The 23,108-nt window shown below is 39.0% G+C and overlaps 1 protein-coding gene across 6 annotated transcripts in view; it reads right to left on the bottom strand.

Moving 5' to 3' along the window:
* The window catches only part of LOC123683474 (extensin-like), a 151,134-nt gene that overhangs the window by 106,717 nt on the left and 21,309 nt on the right, over positions 1–23,108 (bottom strand). For all 6 annotated transcript variants that reach the window (XM_045622544.1, XM_045622545.1, XM_045622547.1 and 3 more), the window contains exons 2-5: positions 15,548–15,661; positions 8,143–8,262; positions 7,910–7,945; positions 4,142–4,168 (exon numbers count right to left, since the gene is read on the bottom strand). In XM_045622544.1, the coding sequence (XP_045478500.1) occupies positions 4,142–4,168; positions 7,910–7,945; positions 8,143–8,262; positions 15,548–15,661 (297 nt within the window). The remainder of the gene's footprint in view (positions 1–4,141; positions 4,169–7,909; positions 7,946–8,142; positions 8,263–15,547; positions 15,662–23,108) is intronic.

Genomic DNA, 23,108 nt, shown 5'->3' with positions numbered 1-23,108 from the left:
ATTCGTTGCGGCGCTGGAAATTTATTCCGATATGAAAACTTTGTTGACTTCCTTGTTTTCCCATCGCGTCGTCGGGGAGGATTTGCATTTTTATGTTCGTTTTTGCGTTCCGCATGATGGATTTCGTCGTTTCGTAGGTTAACGTCGTAGACGTCGAGAGTTTTTCATTTCGTAACGTCCCCGATTGAGATGCTGCGATAAGTAGGGGGATGTGTGGGGACTTTAGGTCTGATGTTTCCGTGATTCGTTCTTATTCATGGCTTTTTTACTGGATGTATAAAGGGTGTTTTATTGCTCGTTATCAGAGGTTCATTTTAGATAATAATGCAGTCGCTTGTTGAAGATAGATTTATATAACAAAGTCGATGGAATACATATATGTATAGGACTTTACAGTAAGAATTATGCAATTTATAATGGTCATAATCGCAACACTGTGTACTATTCTTATTTCATTCGTATTCAGTAGATTATGCAATGTAAACATGGAAAGATACACGAGTCAACAATCAACAAAAAGGACTGATTTTGATAGAAAAAAAATTTCTGAACGTTGTTGAAGCGTATTTTTTTTATGATATTAAATGGCATAACCTACTAAACACGAACGACATAAATAAAATAATAAATAAAAAACACACAGTGGTGAAATGGAATGACGTCACTGATGACGTATAAGAGATGCCAACCATATTCATTTCGAGAACGCAGACAAATCTGACGGACAGAATTGAATTTGAGATAGAATTCAAAATCGATTGTCCAAATAATATCGTTTGAGAGACAATTCTACTTCACGTGACGAAGAATTGAGAATATTGCATAATTCATTTGAAAAGAAATCTTTGCGAGGGCGGAACTAATGAATTCTGAACAATCTCTAGTGATTTTTATATTCGGAAGGAGCTGTAATTAAAATTCCCTCGAATATTATGAGAATAAACTTCTTATGTTCTATTGAATACTGAATAGGCCTTGGAAATACATAAGCCTGCATACAAAGTAGGAGTAAACTAGCTCAACATATCTGAAAGAGTCAACAAACGGGCGTTGGGCGACTCCCCATTATGTTTTCCTTATGAATATTTATCATATAACCTCATTAATATAACATAAAATAAAATATCTACTCCAGTTATAAATAATCTGCATTATCGATTCAGTTATTAAAACAAAAATAATCTACTCGGCTGAGTCAGAGGGAGTGAAGTAACTAAAGTATCAGTTAAATTTCCTTCACGATCGAAGGATTTTCAATCCACAAGTGACGTACACATTGCAACGATTTTGCACGATTCAATTCATGTTACGCTACTGGAATTTTCAAAGACGCGGTAATTTGTCAATTCATCGTATGTCATTGCTCGGGATGCGGATGCGCGTATCTAGAGAAGGAAACAAAGAGAATTTTCTGAAAGATTTTCAATAATTATCGAGACTTCAGGAAAGATACGTACCTTGTTTTAGATTTCAGCCATTACTAGTTTAATTTGAGATTTAGAATTTTATTTATCCGCGAGAATAGTGTCGGGATTCTCGCACCTCCCGTGGAATTGGAACAACAGAAACCTCTCTTGGGATTGAAAAATATCAAGAAGTATTTCCTTGAGATATTAAAGTTGGAATATCACGTACGTTAAATCACTTTAGTTCCTGAAACTGAGAGAATACCTGCGTAAAATACCTTGCGTTATTACATCAACTTCGCTGAATGGGAATTGGACAACTAAAGCTTCCTGTAAAGATCTGGTGATTAGAAGGCTGAAAATAATCTACAGAAGAGGTTCCATCCTAATAGCACAGTAATTCATTAAAAACTGATTTAAGTTTAGTTTTCATTTCAATATTATTTGTTCAGAGTGAAAAGGATCGATCTTTTTATTTTTTTTTTATTAAATTTGTCAAAAACTGGGTAGGAGTTTTGTTGCCAAATGAGCCAAACCCAATCAGTCAGAGTCCCATGGGCAATTGTAACGTTGCAACATACTTTAAATATTACAGTCAGACTTATCCGCGTTAAAATCCAACAATTTAAGAAACCCTCATCGGCGTAAAGAATCCCATACACGTCAAGATCGCATCAACACGGACGGGCGAGATTGAAAACGTACAATCTACGAATATCACGGCCGGATTAATAAAAGACGCGGAGCGAAGCGTCGCGACGATAAAATCATGCCCGAACGCGTTCCGCGGCATAAATAAAACATCGTCACCGCCTCGTGAGGCCCCGTGAGTCCGCGTGACGGATGGGAAATCTCGAAAGAAGACGGCGCGCGCCCCCGTCATTCCGCTCACGTAGGAAACCCCGGAGAAAATCGCCCTTTTTAACGCGCGGACGAACTGCGACGTCGGCGTTCGACGCTAATGCCCGCCATACGTATGTATGTCGGCGCGTCGCTTCTTTTTTCGTGGAGAGAAACCTGCGATCCGAATTTCATACGGGGCACGAGCGTTTATTTCGATTTGGGGGCCGTTTCACGGGTAGTCCAATATGGCGCGTGACCAGGAAGCTGTAGCCGTCGGCGGATTTGCGAATCAGGGAGGGCTTTGAGGAGGAATTGTGGTTCGGCATCAACATATTAGATCGAATGCAAAAGATTAAATCAATATAGATTCCTTTTGCTCTAGGTGGCTCTCTCTAGGCCCAGATTTATTATACATAAGTCACTTCATTCTTCCACAAACGACTTTATATAATATAGATAGATAATCTCATCTTCAGCGAACTTCGGGCACTTTTTTCTACTTTATTACTTACGTACTGTATCAATTCGAAGCTTCAAAACCCCATAGCCTCAGCTTCTGTCGTTTAAGTAATACAAATAATAATGCTAGTTGCGTCAAGTTGCAAAACGAAACTTCTACTAATCAGTATATATCTTATATACGAAGATGGTATGTAGCGTTAAGACATGAAAAATGTTGTTCTTAGTAGTCACCATGCAGTGGTCAAGTGCGCAATTAAGCTTCGTTGTAGAGGCATTCTTTATGAGCCATGAAATATCTCTGGATATGCGGAGATCTTATCAGATTCGGTTCTAGTTGAAAACAAATAAGTTGCCTAAAAGAGTAATTTCGGAAACATCGTGACAATTGAAAGTCTTCAACCACATCTGCGCTAAAACAAGCTTCTGTGCTTTGTTTATATCATGCTGAACTGTAAGAATCACCCACTAAAACTTTTTCTATCTGCAATTGCTTCTGCAAAAAAATTGTCGAAACCGCAATTTGTAAGATATCATTTTCAAAACAAAATACGGCCTCATGTAGTTTTTATGAATGTAACGTATGTATTCTAGAAGGCTCTCTTTAAGCCCCGATATGTTATACATCAGTCACCACATTCTCTCACAAACGACTCTATATAATATAAATAGATTCACATTCGTGTTTTTCTTTTTACTTCATTACTTACGTAGTGTATCTATTTTTTGTTTCTGAGCTTCAAAACCATAGCCTCAGCTTTTGTCGTTTAATTAATACAAATAATATTGGTAATTGTGTCAAGTTACAAAACGAAACTTCTACTAATCAGTATATATCCTATACAAAGATGGTGATTAAGAAAAAATGTTGTTTTTAGTAGACACCATGCAGTGGTGCAGTGCACTCCTAAGCTTCGTTATAGAGGCATTCTTTATAATCAATGAAATATCTGTGGTTCTAGTTGAAAACACTTAAATTACCTAGAAGTGTAACTTCGAAAACTGCTGTACTTATTGCATATCATGATGCTGAATTGTGAGAATCGGACACTCAAACTTTTCTATCTGTAATTGCCTCTTGCAAAAAAAATGTAGAAAGTTCAGTATGTGTATTACTTGCCAAAACCACAACTGGAAAGATATCATTTTCACAACAAAATACAGCTTCATGTATTTTTTTCAATAACATGTATTTATTCAGTAAGTAGATAACTACCTTGCTCTGTCCAATTTCACAATCTTAGTAACGTAACAGAGTAAGAATACCTACACCGTTTAGAACATATAAATAACATCAGCTTCTACACTCAACGGTCCTTCGACAAAAGCCCCTAAACATCATTCGATTTATAACTAAACCAAAAAAAGAAAAAAAACTGAACAAAGCAACTATCTCGCCACCTGAAAAGCCGAAAGAACACACGATAACTCACCTTGTCGTCTTCGCCCTCGCTATCACACTGAAACAGAAAAAAAAATCCATTAGTACGTCGATCTCCCAGAGCCGGGCGGGCGTAAAAAACGGCGCCCAGAACTGTAACCACAACGAGAAAAAAGGGCGGGCGTAAAAAGTCAATCCGTTTCTCGGCGCGGCACGCGGGAAATAAATTCGTTCGCGTAGATAAAAAGAGCGGAAGGAGAAGGGTGAGAGGAAAAAACAGGCGAAGAGGTCGACCGCAAAAAAAACGAGAACGAAATGAACTTCGGCCATTTCGTACTTTAGCAGTTCGGACTTGTCGTACTATAAGTCCGGAAACTAAAGGTGGGTGCCCACTTACAGTTTGATTCCACATGCGGTATCTGTTAAGGAGAATACACAATTTAAAAGACACCGGGGTAATCTCGAAGCAGCGTCATCTCTGACCGGATATAAATCTTCTTTACCGATATCCTTCGTTAAGGATCAAAAGCGCAGAACAAAGAGAAGCCAGCAAACCTTATTTCCTATAAACATAACAGACAGCATCCGAGTTTGGCGTTTTCGTTGATCGAGAAAAAGGGACCGTTGGTCCTTTTTCTTCCGGTTTGAGATTATACCGGAAGTGTAAGGGAGATCCGAGACGCATAAAACAAGCGGAAATTCTCGCTGAACGCTTTTTTGTGGGACGATCCCGTCGACATCATTGAATAGCATCGTTGAGCTTAAGTCGTCGCATAAATGGAGATGTTGAATGTTTTATTTCGGCTATGAAATCTTAGAGGGTTGTTCTTATATTGCCGTGTGCGGGGAATATCGCGATTGAGGGTTAAAACCCTATTGAATTAAAAAGTCGTTTGGCTTCTACAGCCTTTAGGAACTGTTGTTATAAAAATGCGCTTTGGGAAGCGTAATGGGGAAGAGGAAAATCTACGTCTTTTTAATTTTCTATCATGCTGGATTCTTTAAGTCCTCAAGAGAAAACCAGGATTTCACTTTTCTATAGCCATTCAAAGAAGATAAAGAAGATTGACAGACCTGGATTTCTTGCAGTGCAGCATCGAAGGCAAAAGTTCAAGAAAAACGGATATTCAACTCTGTTGAAGATGTGATTAGGATACCAACCCAGGAATCAACTAGGAAAGAACATCAATTGGGTAAAACTCTATTTCAAACAAAAGAAAAAGAGACTCTCCTGTGAAAAACATAGATCAACAACACCTCAAGACAAAGAAGTCAAAGGAAAGAAAGAGTCAAAAAGTTAATAATACTAATAAAATTTATTTGCATCAGAAATGGGCAAATAGATACCCGGAACCTTACGAAGAGCATCATTTACTGTGGTAGGGCTTCTTGCAAATACTATTCTATCTTTTATATGGTAATTGCTCCATAAAAAAAAGTCTGAGAAAGGTAGTCTTGGTGTTATCGAGGCATGTCCATAGTTTTATTTTGTTGTTCAGTGGTTTGTCTGATGAAGTGTTCGTATTAAGGAGAACACCTCCACCTAAGTAACATCCAACATCTACCCTCTTCCACTTAAGACACAAATGTTTGGCCTCACACAATATATCGTCCCCTCACGTTTTCCACCCTTAATTACACGTCTTTCCCAATGTTCCGGCTAGATTTGTTCCATTCAGCCAGATTAATCGTTACCCACTCCAGCCAAACGTCCGACCATCGACTCGGGGGCGCTAATGGAACGAAACCCTTCGGGTCCTGAAGTGCCAATCTTGCGGCGGGCGAGAAAGGGTTCCGCGCTCCCCTCCTGCTTGTCCGGCGGTTTCATTGTCTTTCAGATTCGCCCCCAGGTCAGCGTCTCATCCCCCTCCTACGGTCTTTACGATGCCGCCGATGGCCTCTCCTAATTGAATTGTGATTTGAGGGAGGATTGTGGTTGGACATCAACATATCAGATCGAATAGAAACGAACAAATTGATAAATATTCACGTGTTTTTTGCTTTAGGAGGCTCCTGATTTTTCATATACTTCTGTCTCTGCATTCTTCCACTAACGGCTTTATTTAATATAGATTCATCCTGAAGTGCCAATCTTGTATACATCAGTCTCTACATTCTTCCACTAACGACTGTATATAATATAGACTCGCTCTGCTCGCCGAAGGGGCTCCGCCCCTTGGTAAAAGAAAAACTTTGATTAGAAGTCGATTCCTTTATAAGTGTTGAATCATTTTGTTTCGGTAATCCTTAATGAATCTATGATTAATATAATTATTATTATAATATAGATTCAGTCTAAAGTGCCAATCTTGTATACATCAGTCTCTGCATTCTTCCACTAACGACTTCATATAATATAGATTCAGCCTGAAGTGCCTATCTTGTACTTGTCTCTATCTTGTCTCTACATTCTTCCACTAACGAATTCATAAAATATAGACTCGCTCTGCTCGCCGAAGGGGCTCCACCCCTTGGCAAAAGAAAAACTTTGATTAGAATTCGATTCCTTTATAGGTGTTGAATCATTTTGTTTCGATCATCCTTAATGAATTTATGATTAATATAATTATTATTATAACATAGATTCAGCCTGAAGTGCCAATATTGTATACATCAGTCTCTACATTCTTCCACTTGCGACTTTATATAATATAGACTCGCTCTGCTCGCCGAAGGGGCTCCGCCCCTTGGCAAAAGAAAAACTTTGATTAGAATTCGATTCCTTCATATGTGTTGAATCATTTTGTTTCGATAATCCTCGATGAATCTATGATTAATATAATTATTATTATAATATAGATTCAGCCTGAAGTGCCAATCTTGTATACTTCAGTCTCTACATTCTTCCACTAACGACTTTATATAATATAGATTCAGCCTATAGTGCCAATCTTGCGACCGGACTAGAAGGGGTTTCTCACTCCCCTCCCGGCTGCCCCATTGTCTCCTCCATTCGCCCCCAGGTCAGCGCCTTCGGCCCCCCTCCTGCGGTCTTTACGATGCCGCCGATGGCCTCGGCTAATTGAATTGTGTCAATAACCGTCATTCGCTGACTGGGATCCACTCTTGTCGAGACCGTGGAGGGTCCTTCTGCCCGTATAATGTCAATTAGTTTCGCGGAGAAGTTCGTGAAGGAGGCTGCGCCCGGCCGAGATTCTGCCCGCTCAGCAGACCGTGCCCTTCTTATCTCCGAAGGGTGGAGGGTTGGGTCTGAAGTGGTTCACGACTGAAATGACGTAATAGTTTATTTTCACAATTAACGGAGAAAACACTCGTTTTGTGGTCGAACAGCTTTTTTCTCAAAATTCCATCTCACGTCTAATTCACGCTCTCTATTTCTGGAATGTTATCCTTTGTCCTACACTTATTTAACTAATCAATCAACTTCAGTTGGGTGTTTGCTCCTGTTCGATTACAGTTTTTCGGAAATGAGGATTCAGAAGAATATACAGTAAATACGGAAAATGATGGAAATATACTGAATATCATGCCAAACTTGTTGACTGTTTCTACAGTCAACAAGAAAGAATGCGTTCAAGTAATTGACAAGTTCAAAAAGAAAACTCGTTGGGTCCAGTATTCAAGCACTCATTCCTAAATTTATTTCGGAAAATAAAAAAAGATATAAAGGATGAGAACATATCATAGGTTTCGACGTCCTGCCAACTGATGATAAGCTAGGAAGAAAACTCCTTATGAAAAAAAAAATAAATCACAAAGAAGTTACAGAAGTTGCAATGTTAAGTTGAAGGCAGGTTCACACAACGACCTTACTACGTTGAACGCCCACCTCATTATAAACAACCAATCAAATACTTACGATATATCCTTTTCCAGAACTGCAACGGCTGCTCGCCTATAACAGAAAAACAACGAATTATTCAAGTGATCTCGATGTCTTTCAGATATAAAGCTAGTTTCACACGAGGTGGGGAAAATGATATATGTAACATTTGGTGTCGGAGAAACCCGTAGGTAAGCTTTGAAAAGGTAAGCCTGACGCATAAGAAAGATTTGACAGTAGGCGTGCGTGGTTCGTGACCAGAAACTTACATCGCTGAGTCTGTCTCTGGAACTGTCGGCATCACGTGGTGGCACAGAAGATCCGGTCAGTCGTTCTGACGCTCGGCCGCTGTCGTCGCTTGTCGCTAGGTCGTGCGTCAAGGTCAAGGCCTGTGAACAATAATGACATTTGAGGTCAGCGACACCCGGACAAAAAAAATATTGCGACTTGTAAAAAATGAATCTACATCAATCATTTTCATCTAGACTCGTCTACCTTTCATAATGAGCATGTATTAAAGGCCAGTTTCATGATCCATCCGAAAAGGCTTCCCTTGGTAAAGACCGTTTAATTAGAAAGTCACCTTTAAATGAAGATTTAAGTGGCTCCGGTTTCATGAACATTTTCCGATCGTCTTTGAGCGAAAGCTTCCTTTTATTCGTAAGTGTTGAATTTGCTAGGTTTGGGTACTCTGAGAACTAGTGATTTATTGTCTGCATTTGGTAATATTTCATGGAAACTGCAATTTGGTTGAATTTAAATTGAAATTGAATTGATATTTTGTGTATAAAGTGAAAGTGAATGAAGGCCCTAATTTCAAATATGATAATTTCAACAAAAAAAGTTTGTGTGGTGGAGAAAAACGTGTGATGGAAATGACACAACAGAATGAGTTTTTTTTTTTTGAGTCATAGAGCATGCGTGAAGGGAAGGATACCTTTCTTGCCATAAAAGGCCAATATCGGGACTTTATGGGGAAGGACACTTCAAACCTTTTTCGAACCTCAAAATTGGTCTATGAAAAACGTTTCATTTGTAAAGAAGATTCATTACGGATAACGAGACTCCACTTTCGTTTATGAAACTTTAGTTATTAAAAATGTAGAATCTGAATAGCGAAACAATTGTAATTCATAGAATTAAAAAGTGGAAATATAAAACCTGTCGTATTCTCGATTCGAAACGAATTTTCATTGAGTAGATACAATACAACTGTTTCCTTTTGAGGTTTGATGTTAGTTTTCAATTCCGAGTACGCATGATACGAACCGATATCGAATTCCCAAAGTCAACATCATAAAAGACAATAAAAATTCCCGACGGTAGCCGAAACGTTTTTTTCAACCCCCTCGACGATTCATCATCGGAGATAACCGACCCTAAGGGTGAACATACGCGCGCCCGTTTGTTGTCGATAATAAACGGGTCAATATGCACGCGGGTCGCGTTACATGTGTGCTTTTGTGCCATCGGACGGGTCGCGGAGCTTATTTTTCCCCTGATGGCCCGGGGCGTCACGTGCGTGACTCCGTCCGCCCCTCGGAGATTTGATTCCTAAGGGTCATTTTGACCGGATCGAGCCGCCGCCGGGTGAAATCGGAGCGTCCGGAAATGGCCGTTTGTTTGTCGAAGAGATTTAATTTTGTTGTCAGAAGGACGACGGTTTGTAGAGTGTAATTTTCGCGTGGACGGGCGCGGAAAATTCGGGGGATAATGGTTGTGCACCCTACACGTTTTATATGATCGTTGGAATCCGGACTTGGGTGGTGGACTTTAGAAGCGTTTCTGACGTCACAGGTCGAATTGAACTTGGTTCACTTATTTTAGCGATGGCATGTTAGTCATCGGACGAAGATGTCGTTACCAGACTGATGAAACAATCCTATCATTACAAAACAGATTTTGGGATTTAGTTGCGCACATTTCATTGTATACTGGAAGATTGATTCCTTCAAATTCTTATGAAATCAATGTTTCATATAAATGCTGATTACCAAGTACAGCAGATGAAAATTCGATCGAAAACAACCAAACCCAATTCTTAGCACGAATGAAATAAATGCACACAATCACAATAAGTACAGCATCAATATAGCAAACAACATAAACTTCAGAAATTCTCTAGGTGGACACAGTAGGCGTCTCCGGTACGTCATCAATGACGTATGCTAAAATGAATATACTTTAGAATTTGATGTAATCGCAGTTGTAGGCCATCAATGTTGTCGTGAGCTGTTTTTTATAAACCTGTTAATTCATTTAAACTAACAGTCAAAAGTCCATAGAACTAAAATTTTAAGATTCTTGCCACAAAACCCGGAGATATTTTAAAAAAAGCAACTTGAAAGCGCCGCCCTGTTGAATACATTTTCGAACGGCAAAAAACATTTATTTTATGATTGGCACAACCAACCAGGTTTGTAATTGGAAAATTCTTCCAGGCTATAATACTCAGCATACGTTCAATAGAATGCAGTGTTCGCTCATAAATTAATTATGCTGAGCTCCAAATGAGCGAGTTCTGCCTGTTGACGTATCCATTTCGGTAAAAATGGGCTCCATCACTGAAAATGCTTCACACTTCACGTTTACCGACTCCCGGGTCTCCTATCGATCAGTCATTACAAAGTCACAGCGTTATTATGAAAACCAAAAAGCACTCCGTTCAAAACATTAGCCTTCATCATTATTCTTTAACACCCTTTAGATGTCGGTGAAAAAGTATCAAACCATAAATACCAACCAAATTGCCACACATTATTTCGAACATAATTCCCAGTATTTCCTCAATTACCCAATCAAAAATAATAGAATTATCCCATAATAACACAAAATCCAGTCAGATGTAATCTCCGACCAGAATTTCAATAATCCCCCTGAGAAAACAATGATTAAATGCCCGTCACAAGGTACAACAAGGGTATTTATTTCGACATAAAGACCATAATGAAGGAATACTACCGCCAACAGAAGGTTTTCTGAAGACTATGCACACCACAAAGACGAGGGAGCAGGTGTTGGGAAGAATGCCGCTTGTAAATGGCCGAGTGGACAAAGAACCCGTAATCAGTATGTAATCCCTATTATTATGAGCTCCTTGTATGAAATTTCAACCTGACGGAAAAAGAGGACGGGCCAGTGTTCGGTAATAATCGGTCTATCTTTCTCTTTCCACCTTTCTTGCAAAAAGATTCTACAGAGGATTACTTCACGACACGTCAGTTGAGCGGATATGAAACAGAACATGCTGCAAATTGAGGAATACGATGGTCATTTTCAAGACAACGTTGTTACGGGATGTTTCAATTGCGATGTTTTTCATTTAATTTCAGTGTTAGATGCTCAGAGTAATAAACATAGATAGAGGGAGCATATGTCATTTTTAGTGATAAAATTTTGTCCCTAATATGAACTATCAGATTTGACACGAAGCGCGCGGAAATGAAAACATATCAGTGATACGATATTCACTCAATTCACGAGTTTCTCCTCGAAGAACGCACTTCGTATGACTCATAGTGAGTCAACGTTTCATATCAACTCAAAATATATTGAGATGAATACCTAAATATATCAGAAATTCAGAAAACAAACTTCAAGCGCGCCAAACGACGTGAAACAACAGATGACACTAGGAGGGCAATAGTTGCCAAACCTTGGATTTCAGCAGGTAGATACAGAAAATAATATTCTGCATACTATAAATTCGACAATTAGGAAAATATCGGATTCCAAATATTCAAATTTGCATATTTAATCGGGAATCACTCAAATAAATAAATTTCATTCAATATAATATACATTCATCATGATATAGTAAAATTGTGGATTTGAAAATATATCACAATCCGACAACGTAATCTAATCATGTTGGGGACATGTAAAAATTGCGAGTACTCCCTCTATCTATGTTTATTACTCTATGGTCGGAACAAAACATTTTTTGTCTGATTGTCTATATTGACAAGCGAATCTCCAAAAATAATGAACGGATTTTACTGAGTATATATTAGGATACGTTTGCAGCAATATTCAGAATAAATTTGAAAATACTCATCGTCCTTCAAATGTCCTTTCACGCGAACGAAATTGAGGGTTATATTTGCGTTCACTTCAAAATGTACAAGTCTCAATTACCCCAGTTTTTTTTTATCAACACGCCAACGTTCACTAAGATCGACGACGTTGTGTGTTAAACTTTTAATAATCACGTTTGGAAAAAAACACATAATAACTCAATTACGCACAGTAATTATCCAATTAAGGAACTACAGGAGCTGTAATAGCCGGAATATTAATGCGAGCATGAGCGTCGACGAAGAAAAGCCGTTTATAAACGATAATTCACTTAATAACCCTAATTTTACAGCAGTATTGTTTCAACCTGCCCTATCCGCTGAACTCCAACCATTTTCGGTTGACTACCCTCGCAATAACGTCGTAAATTTTTCAATGTCATCGTAGTCGCAGCTTTTTGTTCGGTAGATTGATTATAGAGGGCGCACTCCATACGAAATTGAAATCCGTTCGCGGAGAAGAATTATGACCAAGGATTTATTGACACATGAAAATTTCGGTTCACTAATAATTTTTATTTGTAAGCCACAAATATGGCATTCACCAAAATAAAGTGAATGCTTTAACCAATGGATTTTTGTGATTCAAATTTTGAATTGTGTTCATTCAAACATTCAAATTATACGAAGCAAAACCTAAAGGCTTCATCTAAAGGTAAATCAACTTTATCAAGAAAAATTTAAAAAGAGAGAAACACTTTTGGAACTGGAAAAAATTAAATAAAAAGAAGAAATCAAAGACGCCGAAACTAAAGACAATAAAGCCGAACACAAAAATATAAAGAACTAACATCGAGCCTAATATACACATTCGAATTCTCAACAACAGAAAAAAACGTATCTAAATCTAAAGCACAAAATTATAGATGTAATTACGGTAAATAAACGTCATGTTATTTCCAGAACCTATCTATTAAATTCATTAGTAACCATGTTTTATAATCTCTAAATACTCTGACATTCCGTGCTAATGATATGCTTACAAGTTAGGATACACTTTCAATTAGCTGCGTTGCCAACAAATCATAATTCCTTTCAACCCCGAAAACCCAATATTTGGCAACACCGCCGGATATAAACTTCCCCGATCTTCATCAAAATTTATGAAAATCCGGATAACATGACTCCCTGTGCACTCTATCCACTTGGATCAATAGAAAACACGACCTTCACATCCTACCCCACATCCCCGCGCGTTTGCCAAGTCTCCGCGTTTTTCAGGGGTACTCGGACCGGGACAGGGCGACATCTGCCGTTCGTCCGGCGAAAGAACGGGGACGAAAAGGCACACGCCGTATGGAAAGAGAAGGAGTGAAGGACTTCGAAAGGGGAGTGCATCAACCGGCTTGCCGCCGCCATAGACGGTCGCATTAACCGCAGACTGTAAACATGGCACTCTAGGATCAGGATCCTTGTTCAACCCACGCCGGCTGCGATTCTCATCTCGTCTTCCGCGATTTACGTTCACGATGGATTCAACTGGTTGGGTATCATCGTTGATTGATGGTTGTCGTTGAGTACAGTTGTTTCGAAACTTTGAATAGGTGAGTTGATGCTATTAAATAGAATTATACGAATTTCATTGACGATTTGGAAATAATGAGAGGATTTGTATATGATGCAATCGCAGGACTTCGAAGTGGTAATTTGAAATTCGAACAGCAAAAAAAAGTCGACAGTGGCCATTCCATTGGCGCCGCAATGATTTTGTTTTGGGAGGTGAGGGGGCTGGAAGTATTGATATTACATAGGCACCCAACATTGCTTTCGCCGTTTTTTCCGAAATTCGAGGCTTCATTTTAAAAAACTGGTTATACATTCATGATTCAAAGTATTATCCATCGCTGGCTACTATTTTCTCCCATCTTTCGGGCAGGGTATGAATCCCGCGTTGAAAAAACTGGTCATCTTTTGAAGTGATCAACGAATCGATCCAATTTTTTACTCCTTCATAAGACCGGAAGTGTTGGTCAGCCAGGCCTAATGCCTTTGATCGAAACAAATGATAGTTCGAGGGAGGCACGTCTGGAGAATACGGTGGGTGAGGTAGGACTCCCCATTTCAACGTTTCCAAGTACGTCTTGACCACTTTCGCAACCATAGGGACGAGCATTTCATGCTGTTAAATCACTTTATGATTCTCTTTTTGTATTGCTGCCGTTTGTCTTTCAATGCTCGACTTAAACGCATTAATTGCTTTGGATAACGATCGCTTGTGATTGTTTTAGTCGGTTTCAACAACTTATAATACACTTCGCCGAGCTGGTCCCACCAAATACTGAGCATGACTTTGGAAACGCGAATAATCAATTTGGCCGTCGACGTGGACGCATGGCCGGGATATCCCCAAGATTTTCTGCGCTTGGGATTATCGTAATGAACCCATTTTTCGTCTCTAGTTAAATGCGATGCAGAAATCCATTCCGTCTTCAACTTGCAAGCAGCTGATCAGAAGCAGACAAACGCCGTTCAACATCTCTCGCTTCCGACTCGTACGGCACCCAATTTCCTTGTTTCTGAATCATTCCCATAACTTCAGCCTTTTTGAAATGGCTTGTTACGCCACTCTCAATAATCCTGCCAATTTCTGTTGCGTTTGACACGAGTGTTGATCAAGTAATGTCTCCAGTTCTGCATCTTCAGAAATCTTTTCTCTTCCACCGCCATTCTGGTCTTCGAAGTCAAAATCGCCGTTCTTGAAGCGTTGAAAGCACTTTCGACGCGTTCTTTTACAAAGAGCGGCCTCACCATAGGTATCTGAGAGCATTTGTTGAGCCACAGCAACAAATTTCTTCATATTAAAGCAAAAAATTAAAACCTCCCGCAAACGACGACAATGCGGCACGTGAGCTGACATGTTTAATCGAGAAAAACTTTATGATTCAGACACAAATCGACTAATATTTCGATGGCGTTATGTTCAGAAATACCTTACCTTATTGTATGACATCTACGATATATTTTTTCGACTACCACTTACCGCTACAGCCATCTATTGCAAAAAGGCGGAAGCAAAGTTGTCTACCTAATAGTTCAATGGTATTCTAAGATCCCCCTCACTAGACAACAGAATTAGGACACCCGATACAATGTGATTTCCAATAAGAAATAACCCTCTGTAAAACTAACTTCAAACTATTTCCAACGTCTTCTGATCAATATGTTCAGTTGTCAATAGCAATTGAAAAAAAGATCACATAAAATCAAAGTTGAAAGTTACAGCAATTAAAAGAACAACTGATCTGCTCTTCAAAACCTGCCGAGAGCTATCCTATCGATTCTGTCATCCGGTTCTACCAGAAACAGCGATTACGATTCCGGACGACCCGGGACATACACACGGATACGTCGTCGAACCAAGTCCATAACTCCTCGGCGTTGTCGTCGGATAAGAAACCGCCGAGATCGGGGAGGATAAATCACCGATCTCGACGAAGAGAGAGGCCGCTGGAAATTGAGTTGTAAACCGGCCCAACGACGCGAAGTCGGCAGCGACGAGAGAAGAAAATGATTGATGGACCCGGCATCCGAAGCTTGCCTCATGATGGCGCATAATGACTGCAATGATCTCGATCGGATGACGGTCGTTTGTACTTACGTGATTACTATGGACCGATATATGGTGGGTGATACGCTCTTTCGTCTCTAACTTTGGTCTCTCGATCTCGACTAAACGCTTGATGTTCTCTTTGCTCGATATCTTCAGGACGAGCTGAAAAAAAAAGGAAAATTCAATATTGGAGAGAACATTTCGAGCAGAAAAGCACATCATATAGAAGGTGAGAGTCAATAACGATTGGACATCTGGCTACTCACACTCTTAATTTCAACTGAAAATTTCTAATTCTTAAATATTAGTTCCTCGAGATTGTTATTGGCTTACCAATCAGAAAACAATTAACTTCAAATTCACATGAAAAAATTGTATGAAGCTACGTTTACAATAGGCGCAATTCCCTCGCGAAAGAATTTCGCGAGGGAATTTCGTTGTTTTAACGCCTTTCGGTAAACATAGGGTTAGGACCATTGAAATCAGGCGAACAATATGGATTGAGCCAACGTTTCGACTATATATTTCGGCGTTATCAAGGTAAGAAGTAGCACATCATATTGAAGCTCAAAGTCAATAACGATTGGACATTTGGCCACTCATTCTCTTAAATATAACTAAAGTAATTCTTACGGTGTTCCTCAAGAATGTTATTGCCCTACCAATCAAAAACAATAACTTCATTTTCGCATGAAATAATTGTATAATAATACATTAGGTGCAATTCACTCGCGAAATTATTTCGCGAGAGAATTGCGTTGTTTCAAGAGTCTTCAGTAGGCATGTTCAAGTTTAAATCACAGGGTTAGGTTAGGACCATTGAAATCTGACCAACAATTTGGACTTCATCAAGATAACAGAGAAAACAAATCAAGTATAAATTGACAGTTGATCCTTAAAGTGATCCCTAAAAAAGTAGTTCATCAAATTAACAATCATCTGAACAACAAAAACTAAGGATACACTTACAACATTATACCCATTCAAGACTATTCTGCAAATAGCAACGCGACAACAACTTCCTCAAGTTACGATATCCACCAAAAACGAATCGAAAATAATCACCCAGATCCAAATTAATCATCATGCTCCGCTCAGAACAATAGAACCCTTTACAACCCATTTAGAACGAATCAGAGCCTCCTTTTATAACGCCTACAAACAACGGAACAATAAACCTATTATTTGAAGGCGACCGTGACAGATTGCTTCACTGAGCCGAGGAAGTAACGACATACTAATAATCCTAATTCGAAACGACTAATAGAATGAAATCCCCCCAGAGTCAGGGTTTGGAGAAAGGCGAACGCGACGACGACGACAGGAATGTTAACCCGTCAGGCACGACAGATGTGTCTTCATATCTGAAGAAGCCAAGATAGGGACGAGATAGTGCGGGAATGTTGATTTAAATGGGAATAACACGACGAAATATGTTCGACGGCATTGTCCGGGAATGTGGGATTAGAAACGGTGGAAACGCAGAATAATACTAGCCCTAGAACAGCGCATGTGGCACACCTAAAGTATTTTTACACCGCCAAAATCTCAACGAAGATTGTCGCTTATTTTCTCTTGGATCTTTCAGTTGATTTTTGCAATTATTTTTCAATATTCTACCTATGTTCCTCAGGAACAGAACTGTTCAGATACTATCCTCAGTTACTTCTTTTTTTTTATTTTTAAAAGGGTGAACAAAAAAATGTAAAAGCAAGCTTTTAATCAGATCACCCTGTGGAGTGAATCATTGACAGACAAGAATGTTCACTAACATTTTTGATGATTGATCAGTCAAAGAATGAAGCCTGATGAAGCCTTATTGTTGCGAAACAATTGTCGCAGACAATAAAATATTTGTGGAAATCACTTTTGAACAAAGACATTAATTCAATGAAAGGTCTTTCATCATATTAATGAATTGTTAACATTGAATCAAAAAATAACTTCCATTAAACCTCAGAATAATTTACAAAGATAGAGGACGCACATGACATTTCCAGTAAGCAAATTTGTCCCCAACATGAACTGTCAAATTTGGCATCAAGCGCGCGGAATTGAAAACAAGTGATACGAAATTTCACTCAATTCGCGAGTTTCTCCACAGAGAACGCACTTCTTATGTCCCATAGTGAATCAACGTTTCATATTAACTCAAAATATATTGAAATAAATACCTAAATATATCAGAAATTCAGAAAACAATCTTCAAGCGCGCCAAACGACGTGAAACAACTGATGACACTAGGAGAGCAAAAGTTGCCAAACCTTGGATTTCAGAAGGTAGATACAGAAAATAATGAATATTCTGCTCATCATAAATTCGACAATTAGGACGTATATCGGATTCCAAATATTCAAATTTGCATATTTCATCGGGAAGCACTTAAATAAATATATTTCATTCAATATAATATACATTCATAACGACATAATAAAATTGTGGATTTGAAAAATATATCACAATCCGACATCGTAATCTAACCATGTTGGGGATATGTAAAAATTACGTATATTCCCTCTATCTATGTTTATCACTCTATGCATTACACCAATGAAATGATAATTATCACAATGTACGGTTCATTATTCGATTGTAGTTTTATTTACCCCTGTATATACGAAAAAACGAAGTAACAAATCAAGCTAAAATTCAAATTCAATAATTGCTAAAATCGGCCGAAGGATTCAAGAGAAATAGAACAACAAAACTTCCGGTGTTTATAATGAAATTAAGATTTCATTGTGTGAACTTTCGTTCAATACGAGCTAGTTACAATCTAGAACGTAAAACGAAGTGTTGCGGAATTAATAAACCATTGTTTACACAACTACTATCGTTTTTTGTCGGACCGTAGAACGTATCGGCGTCACGGGAAGCGAGCGCGTAATCGACAAGAGGGAAGTTATCGCATCGCCTGTGTCGAACACGGCCCAAGAGCCTGTTGCAACGCGTATACCTCTACCGCTTCACGTCCGAACCGGTTCTACGCCTCGCGGCCTTCCCCCCACTTATTCGATTAACACGGCGGCCTAATTTCTAGCGTGTACGTCCGCCGGGAACGATATGTCCGCGATATCGCGAAATTGGGTCGTGCTCATCGAATGTCGATGGGGCTAATGAATACGGAGACGGGGAATGGGCAGACTGGACCCGGAACGGGAATTATAACGCTGTATGTCAGGCAGATTGGCACGGTTACCAGCGCCGGATACGGACGAAGAGCTGTCGGTGAAAAACAGTTGGGAATTGGAAGGTTTATCATTTCCGTTCGATCGGAGTGATTTCCAAATCCCCATAAATGAATAGAAAATTTCCTACTGGCTAAAGCACTTTTTAATGTTAAAAATTTATTGAACAAGCTTCATGATTGTGGCCAATAAAATCGTGTCAATTTTCTATTCGAAGTTGTACAATATTTACGTTATACTACTCCAAAGTATTCATTTGGTCCAAGATCTTTTGAAATTCTTCTAATTAAATCCGTTGGCCTTTTATTATTGACATGAAATTCGAGAGAAACCAGATAATAGCGACAAATTCTATGGATGATATGCATACGACCAAATTGCTATAAGAAATTTCGTGCTTTTTAGTAAACTGAGGATAACCTAAGCATTTAAAATGAGGTAAAATTCAATTTCAGGCTGAACAGAAAAAGTCTTCACTTTCTTTGGGTCTGCGAAGTATACTTGCGTTATCATCCGCTTGAGGTCGAAATTCTAGAAGAATTCAAGAAAAACCTGATCGTAATGAACATAGATAGGTAGACTTCTTCCAAAAATCTTCCTTTTGAATTATAAATCACAACTAAACAGATAAATCAGCAGCAAATCTAGTTTGAGTTTGACAAATCAAAATACAATTGTAAAAATGCGAAACGACCTTGCATAAGGCTTATCTTCAACTATCAACTACATTGTTTCCAGTTCATCACGCTACCTCCACTAGCCGTCAAACAACAATATGAAATAAAATAACCAATTAAATCAATGAAACAAATTATTAAGATAACGATACTCTTATAGGATAAAGCTGCAACGATATTTCTCTTGTAAAAGACTCGATTTCCAGAATTCTGCCGATGGCAAAATGCGGTCTCGCGACAAAAAGTCTCGACGGTAGCAATAAATCGCAGGATGCGATTGTATAGACCCTCTTAAGTCTTCCGCTGACACCTTAACATCGTGGAACTCGGCTTGAGTGGTGTACCGACCGATCCGATTGAAATGGTGAATGGCATCCTCTTCTGTATCTTCGAACGGAGTGTGGAAGAGTCGGAAATTGATCTTCTCTTCAAAGGAATCCGTTGAACTGAAAATCATGCGCCTATGTATCGGTTGATTGTTGGAAAATGTAGAAATGTTTAGTATTTTCGAGAAGGCGACATTCAAACACCAAACGAGAGCTTCTGGGCTGTTGTTCTGAAAGTGATCAAAGAGAGCGATATTCCATTATGTGGGTTCAAATGATTCTCTTATACATTTGCATTATAATGCAGGTACTATTAGAAGTAGTAATGAGAACATCCAAAATAAAAAAGCTCATAACATAGCTGGGAAAACAATTTAGGTTAAAGAAAGGTGAGAAGCATCAGACAATCGTAAGACAGATAGAACAAACTCAGAAGCCTCACGACGAAAATAGATCCAAAATAACCAACACTCGATGAATAAAGAATAGGAGGCAAAGTGCCGAAAGCTGCCACGAAGATTTCAGGTTGACATCTCTTTCAATTTCTCATGCACATCTAACGAAACAAATGGATCAATCATCTCATCCGAATTTAACAAATCAACCAAACAATTCTCGACAGCACCTCGTATCTCGAACGACAACTAAACTCATACAGGTCCCAAAGGAACCTTACCCAGCGACTAGTTCATTTTTACGTATACCTACATTAAATTACCAGTTCATTCATCCGCGACAAGTTGACAGGCAACGAACGATAATGGGATAACATTTCTCCCGAGTGAAACTGCCACGGTTTATAACTGTATAATGCGACAGATTTACCTCTACGCGGCGAATTAGGGCGCGCCGGAGCGAAAAGGTGTATATATACATATATACACACCAGTATATACACGTCTGGCGACAAAACACGACTCCGGACCCCGACAAAGGGGGATAAAGTAGTTGTGTCGCGTTAACAGGATCAGACGGGAAACATTATAAGCCGCACGAGGGCGCTTTTGACGCTTCAGCGTGTGTACCCTTTTTGCGGATCGCGAACGGGCGGAGGAGATTACGTCTTATCGATTCATTACGAGCGATTGGAGCGAATGGTTTCGATATCTGGCGGGAAGGATTTGAGGGTGTCTGTTCGAGCTTTGAATTGAACAACCTGGAGATTTATTGGTGGTTCATAAATCTAATAATATTATGGATTTCATCTCAATTCATTGAAAAAATTCAGAAATGGACTTAAAATATATAGATCATAATATATATACAATATATACATAATATACATCATGTGAAATTCGTATCCCAAATAGGATCCAACCCTTTGACGTGCGATAGATATCAGAAGTGGTCTGAAGTCTAGAAGATCGGGAACAATGATGACAGCTCCATCTGAAATTTATGGTTTGTTTCCTCCTTTTACACCTTTTCGATATCTGAGGTTATCGAATCACGAATGTCTCCAATTCCCATGAAACTGAATTCGATTTGTCCATTGACATTGGAAGATTATTTGAACGCCGTTTCAGGTAATATGGAAAATCCCATCAGTTATAATTTGAACTGAACCTTTACCAACATCGCTTTGAGGGAGGGGAGTACAAGTAGGAGTGTTCGAGATGATTTTCTGAATTCTGAGTTTGTGTTTTGTCGGAAATGGGAATGATGTACGTACATATTCTCATACTACTACTAGGTACTATAAAAACAGTGCGAAAACGACCGCTAGAGGTCGCTACTCCCGCACGCACAGCGATCTTCAAGTCCTACACGTTCTCCCGCTGGATCACCCTCGGTTTTAATTGGCAAATCTGTCTTTATTACCGTTCGACCAACTACCACTACCAGACACGGTCGTAACTCGGCTAATGACGTTGTAGGTACAACATTAACATAATATCTATTACGGGCCGCGTACGGAACGTATAATTTCGAGACCGGATAATTTCGCGGCTGATTACCCAGACGTAACGAGCTAGATGGAGATAAGGGCGCCCCGAGATACCAGGGTTGATGATGCAGTGCCTTTCCGATTGACGGCAACTTCGTAATAACGCCCGGTATTGGCTCCGCGAGGGTTGTCTTTTATACTTTTGGAATCGGCAACCCTGATGACTAAAAGTCCGAAGCGACGTTGCCATCGTAAATTAAGACATTTTTTAGCGTAATGTGCGGTGTTGCCAGAACGACTGAATGATCAGTAGAAGTTAGGAATATTATAATAGTTCCAACTTTCGTCGAAAAGAAGAACTTAACTGGTCTTTTTTATGAATTATCACAAAATTAGGGTCTCTTGTATGATGTTTTTATTGGATATTTTTAAAATACGTCAGAGCTTTGTAGGGATACCATACTATCAATTCTTTCGCGAAAAATGAAAAGTTAACAAAATTATTATTTTCTTCATCCGCAAATTGAAAATATTGAAATACTACAATGTAGATTATTGTTTGAAGAAATTATGCTAAAACCCCATACAAATCGGTGATTTTTGAGAAGAAATATCTCTAATTTATACTTGACCTGAACAGTCACGTGGTCGTGTTCCCTCTAAACATTTTAGCTCTAATTAGACGCAACTACGTTTTCCTGTTCTTTTACATAAAAAATAAATTACGTAGAGAGAGTTGATGCTTTCAAAATGCATATTTTGAAGTTACCTGAATTGGTGTGGAAAAACTGTTTTGAAAATTGGTGGAAACATATAGAAAAGTGGTTATTAATCTTCATGGAGAATATTTAATGAAGCAATAAATCCGTTCAAATTATGTTTTTAGTGTGTTCTCTTATCCGTTCTGAAAATTTAAAAGGCAACCCTCGTATATCAAGACCATAAGGTACAGGGACAATACAACAATAGTCTCACTATAATTAGCGTTGTATAGTGAAATGTTGAATCACAATCATGAGAAATATTGAAATTCTTTGGGATTAAGAGAAAAAAATTGATTTGAAAATAGTAAAACAAAAAAAATATTTGTTTGAATATTTGTTTCCTTATCTATTTATGTACTCGCTGATCTTCGAAATAATTGAACGGATTTTGTTGAGGGTTTTACGGCTCAGCTTGACTCAACTTTTTTAATTTGAAGAAATGAAAGCAACTATTTAACAATTTTACGATTTTCTGGTGGCCATTCTTCTCCCATTGACGACATTGCTTACAGCATCTTACAGCTTTTATACTATGACGTATGTCTGTCTCTTAGACCGTGATCTCAACATTCCTCCTTTCAAACGTCATCAATCACCCCTTCCTTAGACGTACGCTCGCTTAGCGTAACAGCTGGTGGCATCTAAAGGTCAGCGTCCGGTCCACCGTGTTGACCAGCGGCAGCAGCCGCAAGGTCGAGGGCTTCTGCTGCGGCAGAACCGGATTCCTCCTACCACGAGCTTAAAGGGGTTTTCGGAACGTCCGGC

This window comes from Harmonia axyridis, chromosome 6 (assembly GCF_914767665.1).
Source record: "Harmonia axyridis chromosome 6, icHarAxyr1.1, whole genome shotgun sequence".
NCBI classification, from domain to species: Eukaryota; Metazoa; Arthropoda; class Insecta; order Coleoptera; family Coccinellidae; genus Harmonia; species Harmonia axyridis.
Note: the sequence above shows the minus strand (reverse complement) of the source record. Positions and strands in the feature narration are given on the sequence as shown.